This window comes from Gordionus sp. m RMFG-2023, chromosome 3 (assembly GCF_954871325.1).
Source record: "Gordionus sp. m RMFG-2023 chromosome 3, tfGorSpeb1-WG-v2, whole genome shotgun sequence".
Lineage (NCBI taxonomy): Eukaryota > Metazoa > Nematomorpha > Gordioida > Chordodea > Parachordodidae > Gordionus > Gordionus sp. m RMFG-2023.
Genome location: NC_088777.1, coordinates 15,327,802 through 15,345,067, shown reverse-complemented (window position 1 = coordinate 15,345,067; position 17,266 = coordinate 15,327,802). Strand labels below are relative to the sequence as shown.

Here is a 17,266-nt window from a genome sequence, read left to right as displayed (position 1 = left end):
GGAATTTTTTTTAAAATTTTTTACTGCCCGGCCCGGGCTTTTTCTAAAAAAATTATCATGCCGGGCCCGGCTTGTTTTAAAATAAAATTTTCAGGCTCGGCTCGGATTTTTTTAAAATAAATTATATTTATTTTGGATTTTTATAGCTAATAATAATGATTTCAAATATAGGCTGTTTTAAAATATATAGCCCGGCCCGGATATTTTTTTAAAAAAAAATTTCGGGCCCTGCTCGGGTGTATTTAAAAAATTAAAATACGATCCCCGGGAACCGGTCCTTCAGTTCTCTGAAGACATACCTAAGAAGTACAACTTCTGAAAGTGGATTGAATGGTTTGGATCTTTTGAATATTCTTAGGCATTTGATGACAAGCAATGATGAGATAATTGAAAAATTAGCCCAATCCCAACGAAGATTGGATTTTACATTGTAAATATATATCATACAAAATACAATTATTCCTAAGAAACATTTTGTGTATTAATTTTTATTTCCAACATTTAAATTATAAATTTTAAAGGCTCAAAAAATTGAAATTTCTATTTTGGGTCATTTAAGTGATTCTTATAGTGGTTATCTTCACTTTATATTTTATAATTCACATTTATTATATAGTTTTTCATATACCTTGTTATATCCGTTTAATATTTTTTAATTCACATTTATTTTATAGTTTTTTATATGACGGTTTATACATATAATTTTTTTATAATTCACATTAATTTAAAATTGTGCATTAGAAATAGTTATTAGTCCTAATAAATTTATGCTTGATATTTTTTATTTCTTAAAAAAATTTATTATCCCCCCCCCCCCCCCCCACCTAGACCAAATTCCTGCGTACGCGCCGACATTGTTATGAATATTTATACCGGTCATATTATATAGTGATGTGCATGTTTTAAAACCCAAAAGTTTCAGAGGTTCAAGTTTTCCTGCCATCTAAAATTTATTAATAGGTAAAAAAAATTGTCAAATGGAATTTTGGGAAAAAATTTCTTCCATATAATCCAATGAACCCCCTCCAGTCAAGATTAATATTACGGGGCAGACAATCATTCAGCTAACCTCTTGTGCAAACATATATCCACATTTTAATTGGTGCAATACTTTTATTAAAAATATTTTATTTCTAAAATAATAAAAAACAAACGTGTTAATGTCTAGTGGAAAGACACTTCTACCCAGAGTTCTCAAGTTTCAATTTCATGACAAATCATTTAATTCTGAAACAAATTTGATATTAGACACTAGGTTTTGAATAATTCATTATTCATATCCTATTTGTATTTTAGGAATACGAATATATTTATAATAATTCGAAAATATGCGAAATCGGGGTTTTGTTAAGAATATTAAAATATTTATAACAATTTGTAACTATATCATCAATGAACGTAATGCGATTTGCGATCTTTCACGTGAAAATGTTTTTTTTTATCTCAATTAACGAGGTTGATGTTTCATTACTTGCTAATCCTTCAAATTCTTTGATAAGTAAGGTTATTCTATTGTATTTTTCTTTTCAAAATGTTTGAATTTAATTATTATAACCAGTGTTTTAAAAATTATAGTCCTTCATTAAGTAAAAGTGCCCATGACATGAAGCTTATAGAATTTGCCTTAAGAATGGGATGGCACATCTCTATCTTATAAAAAGCCTTACCGGACTCATTGGTAGGTTTGCAGATAACGATAGAGAATGTTTCTTGAAAGTGGTTAAGGTGATGGAAATAATGGGAATGAATACGTGGACATTCGAGATTACTAAATATTTGGTTATTTTCAACTGTTTCTCTTTCTCATATATGTTGAAAACTTGATTAGAATAGGCCCTAACCATAAAGTTAATTCATTTTCAGGGTTTTTGATAAATCTCATCAAGGCATTCCTTCAAATCTGAAGAGAGAGGGCGTTTCTAAAATAGACGATATTCCAGAAGAAAGTTTTATCTGTTATCGAGTTAAAGTTGTTTCTAATAATTAGACAATTCTAAGCCCGTCAACGAAGGCTAAAGTTCATGGGAAATTAATAATAAATAGATTTATTTACTGACTAAATGCACTTTTTGCCACACAATTTTTGCTTGTAAGTTTATATATCATATTTATAAGACTATGGAAATAATAAATAAGTACAAAATAATATTTTATGTTTTTAAATCTATTAACCCTTTCTAACAATGCCCTATTTACCATCGATTGTTAACATCCGAATTATTCTTATTTGATGGGAAGGAAGGCCTATTATTTAAAAATCGAATATTCTGCGCAACTCTCCAGCAGTTTTTTTAGACGTAGAATGTTATGATTTATGAATATCATATTTCAAGATTCTGATTGCAAAATATATTTTAGGTTTTATATTATTTGTTTTGAAAATGTCCTGATAAAATTATTTTGTAAATCAAAGTCATCTAACTTATATTAATTAATATTATAATAGATTAGTTATTCATAAAATAACAAAATGGTTAAGATAAAATAATTAAATTATATGTAATTTGAATTAATTAGTTCCAGACCCCTGATTTCACTTTTCTCCCTCGCCGTCTTTTATAATTTTATAATTTCAGTTGTTTTCTGATTTTTTTATACTTATAGACACTTTAAACTTTTGGATTGTCGGATGCTTTTTAAATTATTTGCAATTTAATTACTGGCTGAAAATAGCGACATTTATAATATCGGATGCTAACTATTATATAGATTAATAGGGTACGATGATAAATCGATATTTCATGACAAAAAAATTTTAATCAATAAAAACGGATATTTAAATTTTAAAATATTTTTAAAAAAATTGGAGGGTTTTTTTTTGTATTTTGAATATAAAAAGGAGATTAATAAAAAAATTATATTTTTAAAATAGGGAAAAAATTATTAGAATTATTGTATTTTGTGTTAATAATTTGTCATTAAATTTTTAAAATTATTATTATTGTATTTTCGCTATATTTTTTTTAATTATCTAACACGTTTTTAAAAGCCCGATGAATGATTGATACTTAATTAAAAGAAATGTAATAAATAATAAAAAAGGTTTTTCAGATGAAATATTGGCACAAAATTAATTTTCTATTGTGTATTTAGAATGACAATGAATTTTGAAAAATAAAATTTATCATGAATCCTTGATATACTTTTGCATTGAATGAATTTTGTAATATTTTAAAATCTTTTTATTCTGTATTAAGGAGAATTATAACCCTGTTGAATTCGGTGATTAATTTAACTTATTACGGGTTCATTTAGGAATATTTTTAATGTTTTTTATGTGCTTTCCTTTTTTGATAAAATAATGCGAAGAATAGTTGAATGTCATGTCAAAAACTTTTTATGAGAACCCCATAATTTTCTTTAAAAAAACTTAGCTTTAAAGCATCTCAAAATAAAAAGAATAAAAAGTCACCTTTCTTGACCTAAACAATCTTGGGTGGCGATTGTATCTTATCTTCATTTATAAAATTGATTCGTTTTCCATTTTTAAATTAACAATTTTATTTCCTAACCCACCATCATTCCCCAATGAATAAGAGGTCTAAAGCTAATTATTTTTAATTAAAAAATGGCGCTTTTGAACATAAAATCTATGTAAATTTTTTAAACGTACCTAAATTTGTAAGTTTTTTTCATAAATATCATTTTAAACCAATAAAAATTATCCCACTTCAATATAATTTTTTTTTCAGAAAAGAAATATTTTAATAAAAAAAAACTTTAAAAGTAAAATTATTTAATAAAAAATATAACCCAGCCAAAGACTTGAATGTGCCTAAAGTCTTCCAATAAAATTTATGAGATAAATATTCTAGCGTTAACTGTATATGGACCTGTGGAATTTAAATTAACTTTACTATACATTCACAGGCGCGTAGCCCGGGTGGCAGGGGGCAAATCATCTCCACCCTGCATAATAAAAAAAAAGTGCAGATTATAAATTATTTTTTAAGAAATATAAAAAGCTTTCATGACAAGTAGGTTATATTCTATTTTAAATTTTTACAAAAATTTAAAATTAATTTAAATATTTCTTTCTTGTTTATTAATATTTTTTTCCTACGAAAATTTATAGTATATATTTTTACATTTTTTTAAAGCTTAAACACTGAAGGATATAAGAGATTTTATCAACCAAATACACCAAAAGTAAAACTTAATATAAAAACATATAAACCCAAACCCGATATTAGTTTCAAAAATTATAATAATTGATTCATCATCACAATCTTTAATTGCATTGTAATGTATTAATAAATAATTCCATTACACACAATTTTATTCAATTCAATAAAATGATATGGATGGCTGAGGTTATGTAAATCGCGAATATTATTTAAAACTTAGAAAACTAAGAGATAATATTGATCAAGAATTTCACGAGATTTATGTGATTGTTGAGGGGAAAGTTAAATTATATGATTTTGAGATACTCAAGCCTCTAATTGCACCTAGACAAACAAATCGTTCCAATATTAACGTGGACGACTCAATTGAAAATTATTATAAAATAATAAATATTTTGGACATATTTTTGGCTCAAATAAATGAAGGATTTAATATTTATCAAATGGCTCTATCCAATTAACAAATGCCATTACCTAGAAATCCTTCTAAGAATATATTAAATTATGGTAATTTAAATATTTAGTTTTTTATTCAAAGGACATAAATCTATATAATGGCCAATTAATTTTAGAGTCTAAATCTTGGCATGAAAAATTAAATTTCGTAGACAATCCTTTAGAAAAAACGGCATGAAAGTATTCCTTTAAAAAAATATATGCTTTTTTGTGATACTTCTATTATTTTAGATATGATAAATCAATTTATAGCATGCGTTTTTTTTAATTTTAAAAAACGTGTTTGTCGAAATCGTATTCAAGCATTTATAAAGTATTTTTGTTCTATGAATTTCGACAATTTTGCCATGAACAATTCCTTAATTTATACTAATTTTTAAGATAAATTAAGAAACGCACAACATTTAATAGAAATTCATAGGTATTCTTAAGCTAAGATACACTAGGCAAAATCAGGTATGTCTAAAAAACTTGCTATTAATATTCGGGTCATCTGAAACATTGTCGCTAAAACCCCCAGGACAAATATATCAAATATGTTAGCAAATTAGACTTATTTTCTATCACTTAGAGTCGCTAAACACCGCAAATATAAAGTATTAATAATAGCATAAAATTATGAGATTTTATTCAAAATAATATTATGTAAGCCTTGAGATTTTATTCACAGATGGCAGAAAGGTTTATACCTCTATTTGCCAAATTCCGAAGCTAGCATAATATTATTTTGGCTAAAATTATAATCGGGACTTTATTAAAACTCGACCCAAATAGGGCTTTTTAACAACACTAATCCAAGCAATAAATTTGCTGTTACTGGGATAGCTCAAAAATTTAAGATTAAAAAAATAATAGATTTAAACTTCTTATACTAACATGGTTATCATACCAATCCCTATAATAGGGATGCCATCAATAATTTTGTATATCTAATTATATCATAGGAATTATTGTCGACATCTATGCTAAAGTTTTAAGATCGATAATAAAATTTCAAATAAAGGAATAGAATTCATATATTTTGGACTTATTTTATATAGTTTCAAAAAAAAATTCACTATTTCCCTCATTATTTAATTTGCACTTTATATTTTATATTTTGAGAGGGGAATTATTTTTTTCTTTTGGTATTTACTATATTTAGCATTTAATGAGATCGAATTCAGTAAAGAGATGAATAAATAAATGATTGCTATATCTCTTCGCTTTATTTTTTATGGTAATTCGAATTCTTCAATTTTATTTTAAATGCAATATTAAATTTATTGATTTGAATTCTTTCGTAATATTTATTCCCGATATTTCTAAAAAAAATATTTCTAAAAATATTTTAATCTTTTTTTGTGTTTTGTAATATTATGTTTATACATAAAATAAAAGCATATTAATTTTTTTTAGTATAAAATTATTATTTTGTTGTAATCTAGGAAAGTGATCTATCCCTTTTTTTAAAAAAATATTTATTATATTAATTGAGATTTAGAAAGAAAAAAAATATATATTACATATTTTTTTTCAAACAAATATGTTCGGAAGATAGTCTTATATATTTTTTTTAAAAATTAAAATTTTATTCCATAGCATTTAAGAAACTAGAACTATTTGTATTTATAAAATTATGATGAAAAATCATGGGAAAAATTCCTTCTAATTTGAAATATATATCAGGTAAATTAAAAAAACACAACAATATATTATATTTTGGAATTATATTATGACATCTAATAATATAGACTATAAAATTCCCACTTCAGATATTCATTGGTTAAGTTTATTCAAAGATAATTGATTATTTTTATTCCATTTTGCTCCTTTTGAAAATAACTAAATAAATTTATTGGTCGAAAAAAATGACGAGGCACTAATTAATGCTTGTTTGAATTCATAGCTATCACGAAGAGGGGGAGAAATTTCGCTATTATTTAAATAAAAAAATTAAATTAGCAACTTCTTATAAAATATACATTATAATTTCAAAAAAAAATGCCTGTAAACGAGCCCAAACAAAAACAATGTCAGACACTTATCAACATTAAATCAGATCTATGTTATAAACATTTCATAAGGCTTATATTCCCAAGTACCTTCGGGGATTTTTGGAGCCGGAATTCACCATTTATCACATGTTCGGTACTTTTAATAGTTACCTTGACCTATGCCGTATCGTGCATCGATGCCATTCGAATCTTTAAAATCGCGAACAAGCCGATGTACGGCCGGAATAATATGTATTCTAATTCAAATATATACACAGACAAATTATTTTTAAAGAACTCACCTAAGATAGTTGTCCCTAGGCCAAACATAAATGCATATTATAACGATAAATTATATGTTACTGCCTCATTGTGGCCTTTTAATGATACAAACATGTCCGAAGATATTGAAGGCAATCACATAAAATCGTCGCCTTTATATATTAACACAATACTATCCTCCCTTAAATCCCATTTTGCTAGGATAACTTTTTGGGGGAGAGAAATGGTCAGAGAATCTGCTTTTAAGACGCAAGCGTTAGTAAATGCAAACACTACTAGTTCGTACTTCAAAATTGAAAATCGTATAACTTCAAAACATTCAGGCCGAATAAGTTTATTCAATAAAAATTCTACGCGTTCAGACATTCATCCCTTTTCTAAATCCAGGAGATATAAAAAAGATATTAGATCAAATTATCCATATCCAATTGTTCCTTATAGGCCTTACTTTACGAATTTCCCATATTTGATTTCAGCTACCTTATTTTCTAATTATAATGGGCAACTAGATGCACACAATTCGGCACATCTCAAAAGAGTAACCCGTAACAAATATTATTTTCAGAACAGAAATCGGAGACGGTCTCGACAAACCTCTCTGATTTTTAAAACCTCGCCACCCTCTCCAAAAATAAATTTACCATCTGTTATTCTTCCCCCTAAAAGCAATCTTCAACATAATATTGGATCACCTAAAAAAGATTCAATGATATCGCCCCTTTCTTCTGACCAACTTAAGGCTTCGGATGATGAGAAGGATTACAGTTACAATAAACCTAGCTTGGGAGATAATATGCATGTGATGGCCAATGCTTACCTCAATTTTACGTGGCCTAACAAGAAAGTCAGTCAAGCTGATGGAGACATTATGTTGGGTGGTCTGATGATGATTCACGAGAGGGAAGAACAATTAGTCTGTGGTTTAGTGATGCCACAGGGAGGGGTTCAGGCCTTAGAAGTTATGCTGTACACATTGGATTATGTAAATGAAAAGTCTAATTTGTTACCTGGCTTTAAACTAGGATACTACATTCTTGACGATTGCGATAAGGACACGTACGGGCTAGAACAATCGGTGGATTTTATTAAAGGTTTTGGTTTTATAAAAAATTATCTTTTGATGGTTGTATAAATAGTATTTCAGTATATTAAACATCCAAATTAATAGAGAAATGCAGATGACTTAATGATTATGTGAACATGTCAATTTATGCATACTATTAGTGTTAGATTTTAAAAGGTCTATAAGTTACATGTAGCCGTATCCGGTATTTCTTCTAGTGTTGTTAAACAGCTCGTTTTGAGCCGATTTTTAAAAACGGCTAACTCAATATTTTCGCCAGAAAAATATTGCCTAAGTCTCAAGATTTTGATAATATATGTCTAGATCTTTGTTCCTTCTATGAGCAGAATCTTCAGACTTACTTATTATTTTTCTGGATAAAATAATGAGTTAGCTGTTTTTAAAAATCGGCTCAAAACGAGCCGTTTAACAACACTCATTTCTACCAGGGAGAAGGGGGGGGGGGATGTATATTTCATTTATTTTTACATTATATTTATTTGGAATGCAAAAATTTTAAATCAATAACCTAAAGTATATAAGACATTGGATGAATGGGAAATAATTAAGAAAATATAAATAAATTAGGAATATTATAAACCAGCTGACTTTATCAATATTTTATAGTGCAAAAGTATCAAATTATACAGCACAGCACTAGTGAATGCAAGATTTTTGTAAAAGGAGGGGGGGTGGGTGGGTTAATTTTTTTGCCATAAATTTTATTTATCCTTTGAAGAACTTTGGTCTGATTAATGAAAGTCAACGATTCTGTCCTATCGAACATAAACCGGGATGGATGAATTAACCAATCTTTTTTCGAGACCGCAGTCCGGACATGTCTTTAAATTTTTATAGTCCGGACAATGGTAGGGCCGGTCTTTTATTAATATTTAAGATAGCCTTATTATTCAATTCATATAAATTTTATTTTATATTACTTTTCATATGACATATACTTTTTTGTAATATTTTCTTTTTTTAGTTCATTTTTATTTTGTTATATACTATAAAACGCAATGTTTGTCAAAAAGAAATTTTACCGTCTGTGCATATTTCAGACCAAAGACCGGACCGTGACCTTCCCTAGGGATTACATTTTAAAATTTTCTAAAATTTCTGATATGGTCATTATTTAAAAATAATTATTAAACTTATACATTTTTTATAAAATATGTTTTATAATGATATATTGTATTTATTTTATGGGAGAAAGTGAAAGTGGAGGGGGGAAGAATTTTTTATTTAAAGTGACATTCACGGAAACGTACAAATAAAGGGAAGGGAGATGTTTCACGCCCCTCCCCTTGGTTACGCTAAGTGGCGTGACTAGCCTTTACAATCTTAGGGGCTCAAAAAATTTTTTTTTAATTATCTGATTTTTTTAGCTAATAATTTTAAAATTATCTCTTTTTTTAAGTTATTTTAAAAATATTTAATTTCCAGGGAGCTCTTTAAATTTTTTAGGTTGCTCGAGCCCCTGCTCTCACCCTCCCTACTGACGGTAATGCTTACATGATCTACAATATATTAACAATCAACGCACATATCAATATAGATATTTATAGATCGATAATTTTAGAAGTATAAATATATATATTTATAAGGAGTTTCATATGCTAAATAATACTGTTGAAAATTCAAGAGCTATTTGCAACAATATTTACATTTTTTAATCAAATAAATAGAGGACTATTATAATATATTAATATTTTTACACTATTAGAAAAAGATTTGAGGGTATATTCATTTGTAAATTTAAGTTATGGCATAATAAATTGTTGCATTCACCCCTTTTGAGTTTGATTTCTTTCTTATAAGTAAATATAAATTGAATATCTAGATATTTAAGATTTTTTATTATCTCTTCTAATATTATTTTAATATTTTATCTCTTTTAGTTATCTTCGGTAGTATTTCTTTATGTTATTTTATTTATAAATAATCGGCTATCTATTGTTCAATATTGATGATTAAGATAGAAAACTACCAATAACGAGTATATTTGTCTTATCTAATATATATAATCTCCATAATCAAAACATGATCGTTTTTCATATCTTCCTAATGTATTTAAAATTTAAGGAGACTATATAGTGTAATGTTATTTTATTGCTCTCTACGAGAGTTGAACCAGAAACCTCCCGTTTCAAAGTCGTATGTTTTAAGCTTGTACCAACTTGAATATAATTAAATTTAAAATAATAATGAATTAATAGCTGATATTTTTAAAATCTTGCCGTTTATTACCATACTAGCTGACGGGATTGAAGGGTAATTATTTAGTTTGTGAGTATGGTACTAAAAATACTTTATTAATAAATTTTATATAAGGAGAAAAAGAGGTAAAATTGTTGCAATGTATACCGTGATGTATTAGAAATATCAAAATTTAAATTTGTGATGGAAATCGTATTGGATAAAATTTAAAATAGAGATGCTTTAAGATCTTTGAATTTTAAATATGGGTTATACATTGGCCTGAAAATTTTTTTTTGAAGACATAGCCAGGCCTGATCAAAAAACCAAGTTCCATGCAACTTTTGCCATTTATTTTTATTGTAATTTAATAAAAATGTCTTAAATTTAATTTTATGTTTAGAATAAAATTTAGATTTGTGATAGAAATCATATTGTGTAAAATATAAAATAGAAATGCTTGTAAATTTTTTAATTTTATATGGGCTAGATATTGGCCTAAGAAATTTTTTTTGCAGAAATCGCCAGGCCTGATTAAAAAACCAACCCATGCAAATTTCATATCCGGATTTTATTTTTAAATGAATTATGACTTTTATATATTTTATTTCAGTTCTCAACTAACAAAATTATTATGGTCTTTGGAGGGTTTGAGAAAATTTTCCCAACAATATGGTTTTCAGAGATTTACCTATCTCCAGGCTTGGGAAAAAATTACTAAATTATTATGGATTGGCCAGGTTTGAAAAAAATTTCAATCCAATGTCTGGTCCATATTTAAAATTAAGAAATTTTCAAGCATATCTATTTTAAATTTTACCCAATATGATTTCTATCACAAATTTAAATTTTATTCTAAATAAAATTAAATTTAAGACATTATTATTAAATTACAATAGAAATAAATGGCAAAATTTTGGGAAAGTTGCATGGGACGTGGTTTTTTGATCAGGCCTAGCTGTGTCTGCAAAACAAAATTTTGAGGCCAATATCTAGTCCATATTTAAAATTGAAAAATTTTGAAGCATCTCTATTTTTAATTTTACCCAATATGATTTATATCACAAATTTAAATTTTTTGATATTTCTAATACACTTAATGCTCACGGGTTACATTGCAACAATTTTACCTCTTTTTCTCCTAAATTTTAAAGCGTATATAGTATACCACACAGATCAACTAAAATACCCCTCAACCCCGTCTTTTTGACGGGTTATTAACTAGTAATTTATAATAGGTTTGTAATTGTCATCATCTTTTCTCGGCTGTTTAGTTTAGTCAAATATTTTGATCGAAGTTTTAAACCTCTAACTCAACCCCCAAGTACGAGAGTATTTTGTAACGAGTTCATTTTTGCATAAATTCCTATAGTTTAAGATTTTATAGTGCTATTGTATCTATATTATAGAGTAACGCTAACTCTAAGTTGGAGGGAAGGAGGGGTAAATAATTAGACATATATGATCTTTGAATATATAGATTATATAGTAATCGATCATCCTTTTTTAGGATCATGTAGAATTATCTTTTCACTTTAGCTATTCTTCTGCTTATATGCTAGTTAATATACCTATGTACTTGCAATATGTCTATAATATGTAGCACGTTATTTAATTTTCTGATATTAATATAAATGATTGTTTATAATATTATAAAATCAAATGTAACTATCTCAGAATATATATTATAAGTATTTCTGCAAAAAACCACCATTTCGAGTAATCTATTTAAGAAATTTACGACCATTAATTTTCACATATTTTTTATTTTTTAAATTAAAAGAGCATAATTAATCCTTTGGGAAGTAAATTGAAGTTTTTATTATCAAAAATTAAATTATTTTTTTTTATCAAATAAAATTTCTTATTACATTTTTTTGGTATATCAGTAAAAGATATTTGGATTGAAATTTTTTTCAATATATTATTGTCCATCAGAGATCTGCAAAGCCCGTTCTTTTACGATATTTTGCACAAGTTTCCCAGCCCGTTATCTAAATATTTGTCTGCCCTGATAATTTTTTAATCATTTTTCGACCTGGCTTGACCCGTTATTACGAAGATTCAGGCCTAGCTAGCTCGGACCGTTTAATTTTTTTAGACTAATTTTTCAGCCAACATATTCTTAATGTCTTTATATATCCGATTTTTCTCAATATCAAATGCACCTCTCTATCTCTACTCTATGACTATCTATTCCTAACCGTTTTATATATCAATTGTATACCACATCATAAATAACTTGTTTAATATTTTGTGATTTACTATTTTATTTATAGATTATGCTATCTAATTCAATAACAACCATTTTATAAATCAATTGTGCTTATCATATTATAAATAACTTGTTTTATATTTTCTGAATTTACTATTTTATTTATAGATTTAGTATTTTAGTCAGACAGCTCTTAAAATATAAAAAAAAAATTAGCAAATAGTATTAATAAAAATCCTTCTATATCAGGGTTGTGCGTTTGACCAGTCAAATCGGTCAATTGACCGGTATTTCTCCGGTCAAATATGGTCAATACGGTCAAATTTGGTCAAATTCGAATAAATATTTTTTAAGACAATATTAACTTTATTTTGTATATTGAATCTGTAATATAAATTTTATAATCCTTTTTTAAATTCATTGTTATTTTATAAATATTCAGCTCTTTTAAGCAGAGTCTTGTTCTTGTTCTTATTCATATTCAATATTATCATTTTCTTTAATATTTTTTAATCAATTTTCCTGTTGTCGAGGTTTTAAATCGATTTCCTTTTTTCGTGTGAATATTAATCCAGATCGACCATCTGAAGAAGAAGTAGAACTATGAATTGTTAGTAAAATGCAACTTCTCTTAATGGGTAAGGTGGGCAAAGCCAATTTCACCAACTAGGGGCCAAAATCTGATTGTTTTTTATGGAAGTTACTACTTTCCACATCTTTTACTATTAAATATGCCGTTTGTACTTCTTAAATTTATTAGAAATATTTTGATCATCACAACCTTGTAAAAAATGCCTAATTCATATTTCATATAATGTTTTGTTAAACTCATTACTAGTAAGATGCCCTCTTTGATATTGGGAGTTCAATAAATAAGTGATCACATATATTTATATGGGTTTTACTTTTTTCATAATTTTTATTTCTTTATTTGACCGTATATTTGACCATATCAAATATTCCTTCGGTCAATTGATTAAATTTGACCGTTTAATTGACTGACTTGCCACCCCTGATATATAGTATTAGCTTGTAACTCTAAAAAATATATCAAAATTTCAATGCTATGCTTAGCCCAATAAAATTTTCTTAAAAAATTAGATATTCTCGAGTCTGGCACGATTTTGTAGGTATGTTCCGTCAGGGTTTGCCCGTTTCTTTCAAAGAGTTTTTCAGCTCGTCAGATAGACTATATTTGTTTTGCAGTTCTCTATTGCCCATTAATTACTAATAATCTATAAATTTGTAACTAAAATATACTTGTATAAACAATTTTAAAAGTTTTAAATATCCTTATTTTAGGAAAACCATTTATATAAGAGACATAAAATAGTTTTTTTTAAATTAATCTAGGTGAATTTAACAATTTTTGAATTGCTTTACATTAAATTAATAATCTATAAATTTGTAACTAAAATATACTTAATAATATAAACAATTTCTAAAATTCTAAATATTTTTATTTTAGGAAAACTTATATCAGAGATCAATTTATATTAACAGCTCCATTATAGGATTTTCTAAAAAATTTTCAAACTGATTGATAATAATTTTAATTTATTTTGTAAAAAAATTAACCCATCATTGATTTTCAATTTTTTAAATGGAATTAAAAGTAACAGGGATGTCAGAACACTTTAATTTATTTGTAAATATTAAAGTTTAGAGAATTCATATCAGAATCTTATAATTTTATTGTCATATATGTGTTTCTTTTACCATACATTTGGATAAAAAAAATATATAAAATTTATTTCCACAAAATTTTTAATATAGTAAATGACACCCTCTTCTAACACATCAATGTTGTTAAAAGTAGCGCGCTACTTTTTTCAGTAGCGGTAGCTTTAGCTGACTATTTTTTTTAGAAAATAGCGATAGCGGTAGCTCGCTACTAATTTAGAAAGTAGCGGAGTAGCGCGCTACTTCGCTACTTTCAATTTTATATAATAAATACATCTAAAAATTATTAAAATATATTTTTTATTAAATCTAAAATTATAATCCTTTTATTTAATTTAATTTTGAAATTTACATTTATATTTAAAAATATACATTATAAATCTAGTTAGCATTATAAATCTAGTTATTAAAAATGTGTGAGATTGTTGAAGATAGCGAAATTTCTTTGGAAAATGAAAAAAAATATTGATTATCCTTTCCCAAAATTCAAAAAATACTTTAATCTTGAAGAAAAAATTACTACTGGATATCGGTTTCAATTTTGCCAACCACTGGTAGAGTCTAGGCTAAAAGGCAATGAGAAAAGGACAAAACATTTTCTATTATACAATTATATAAAATGAATCATTTATTGCTTGATTAGCCATAATTTAAATTGGCTTAATTTACAACACAATCTATAATATTAATATATATTATTAATATAAAATTCAAAATTAATATATTATTAATTACCTTGTGTATAATAATTATATTTTTAAAATCTTTATTTACCATAATTTAATGCTATTTTAATATTTTTTTTATAAATGAATTTAAATCTCAGATAAATTTAAATTTTGAAAATTAAAAAGGTATTCTTCTTATTTTATAATTAATACAATCGCTTTATATAAATTAGATTTCCAGATCTGTATGATGATGATAATGTAATAGCTGGTATCGTTCATCCTAGTTTCAAGTTAAATTGGCCATACATTAATTTGACTGAATCTAAAGGGCAACTTGATAGGCTGATGGTAACGTTAAAAAATGTCATGCCCTAACCACGATACTAATACTATAGCTAGATCGAAACCGCGCCCTTCCATAGACGATTTTTTTGAAATAATAATAATATTATTGAACCTCTAGGTGCTTTTTTTAAATCTAAAAATACTCATTTAAATATCTTTGATGATTTTTTTCATATAAAAAGTGTGTTTATTAAATTTAATACTGCGTGCCCTCAAGTGCTAGTGCTGAACATATTATTTAGTATAGCAAAGCTTATACTTTCTGATCGTTGCTCTAGACTTGGGGATGACAGTATTGAAATGTTATTATTATTAAAGTGCAATATTGAATAAATTATATATATATATATATGTAACAAATTATAGTCATGTTTTTATACCAATATTTTATTTGTGGAAATAAAGTTATGTAAAAAATATTTTTAAAAAAAATCAAAATAGCGTAAAAAGTAGCTAATAGCGCGCTACTTTTAAAAGTAGCGTTTAACAACACTGTACCTGTATTTTATTTCATAACAAAACAGGAGAATATTATTAATATTAATTGAACATTAGGACACGTAACAATATTTATATTTTTCATTGGTATTTTGCCAATTTTCTATTTTAATTTAACATAGAACCAAATAATATTAGAGAAAACCGCATTAATATTGTAGATGTTGCTTTTGTGGCCAGGCTCTATAAATACTTGATATATATTTAAGAATTATTTGTTATCATCATCACTAAATTTTACTTTAATTTTCATTTTTACATGTGTTTAATAAATTTTTAATAAAATTATTATTCTCGCATGTTATAAGATTAATTTTACTTGTTCCATTGCGTCACATGGCTTCGGTTAGACATATTCAGATGTATATTTACCATTACATGTTAACAATTACCATTTAAATATTGATCTATCATTTTAGTTAAAGTTTTATATTTTTTAAATATTTTTACAAAATCCTCAAAATATTATCCCAACCTTCCCTTACAAAAATATTTTCCAGGGTTACATCTCTGGCCTTTAGCTTTTATTTTATTAAGCATACAACAAAGTTATTTTCCAATTTAGGAGGGCTCAAATTCAATTGGCTATTTCCCCAGCTGTCTTCCAGATACTCCACCAAATTTGATATTTGCTCTATCGGATTATGAATATATGTATATAATTATTAGTAATTGTCAATAGGAATCAAATTAACTTAGACCATTATATTTACATAATAATTGAGAAAATTTTGTTTAAATTGAAAATATAACATTTTATAAACACCATTAAGAAAATTTATATAAAATGATCAACCTAATTTTTTTTTTAACTTCTTATTAACTCCATTTTGATCAATTTTTAAGGGAGAGTGGTTTGAAAAAAAAAACAGCATCTGGTTTATATTATAAGAAATTTTATTTTATGACATAAAAAAACTTAGTTTAAATTAATTTTTGAGATTAATACTAGAACTTATTAATAATCTAGTTTTAGAGTCTAGGTCTGTTTGGCATATATCTTTGTATACCTCGCCTTACTTCAATAAAAATCAAATCAGTTAAAAGCTTAAAACAGTATTCTCACCTGTTATAGAATAAAGTTTATTTTTATTTCTTATTGACTCAAATGGGCCTCTTTACTAATAACAACTTTGTTAGTAGGCTATATATATCCAAAAAAATCTTTTGCCCACCTTAGTTGTGCCCAGGTCAAAATTTTATTCCTGATCTCCTCAAGGTCACCCCTATGGCTTACCATTGTTAGGTGAACATTGCTTGGGGGGGGGGGGCAAAATAAAAAATAATAAAAAGAAAAAGGGGTCAGCAAAATCGAGAATAAAAATAAATTATTAAATTTTATGGAATGAATAAAAGAAAAATGTAATAAATGTAAATTATTATAAATATTTTTCTCTATTTAGTTTTTCGTTTTCGGCATCTATGATTAGGTGTAATGTCCTAAGTAAATTTTGTGACATTCGATGCGAATCGTTTATGACGCTTCAATTCAATGAATTCCATACCAATTTGCAGAATTCTACCATGCAAATATGAATTCAAAAGATTCAGATGACCTTCAAACGAGAGTTGGTGTACACTCTTGCGAAGAATATTTGTAATATAAAGTCATCTGTTGTCTTATATTTTTGCAAATTAAATACAAATCATTCTACAGGTGAACAGTTGTAGTCCCCAAATTTAAGTCCTTTTAGACTATTTGAAAAACTTTAGGGAAGAGTAATTTGGCGATATAAACAATACCTGCCAAT

At 26.4% G+C, this 17,266-nt stretch overlaps 1 protein-coding gene across 1 annotated transcript in view; it reads left to right on the top strand.

Annotated features, from left to right (window-relative positions):
* Nucleotides 1-7,285: 7,285 nt before the first annotated feature.
* Nucleotides 7,286-17,266, top strand: part of LOC135927622 (metabotropic glutamate receptor 2-like) — a 42,877-nt gene continuing 32,896 nt past the window's right edge. Inside the window, exon 1 of the mRNA XM_065463729.1 lies at nt 7,286-7,932. Within this exon, the coding sequence (XP_065319801.1) occupies nt 7,548-7,932 (385 nt within the window). The 5' untranslated portion in view covers nt 7,286-7,547. The remainder of the gene's footprint in view (nt 7,933-17,266) is intronic.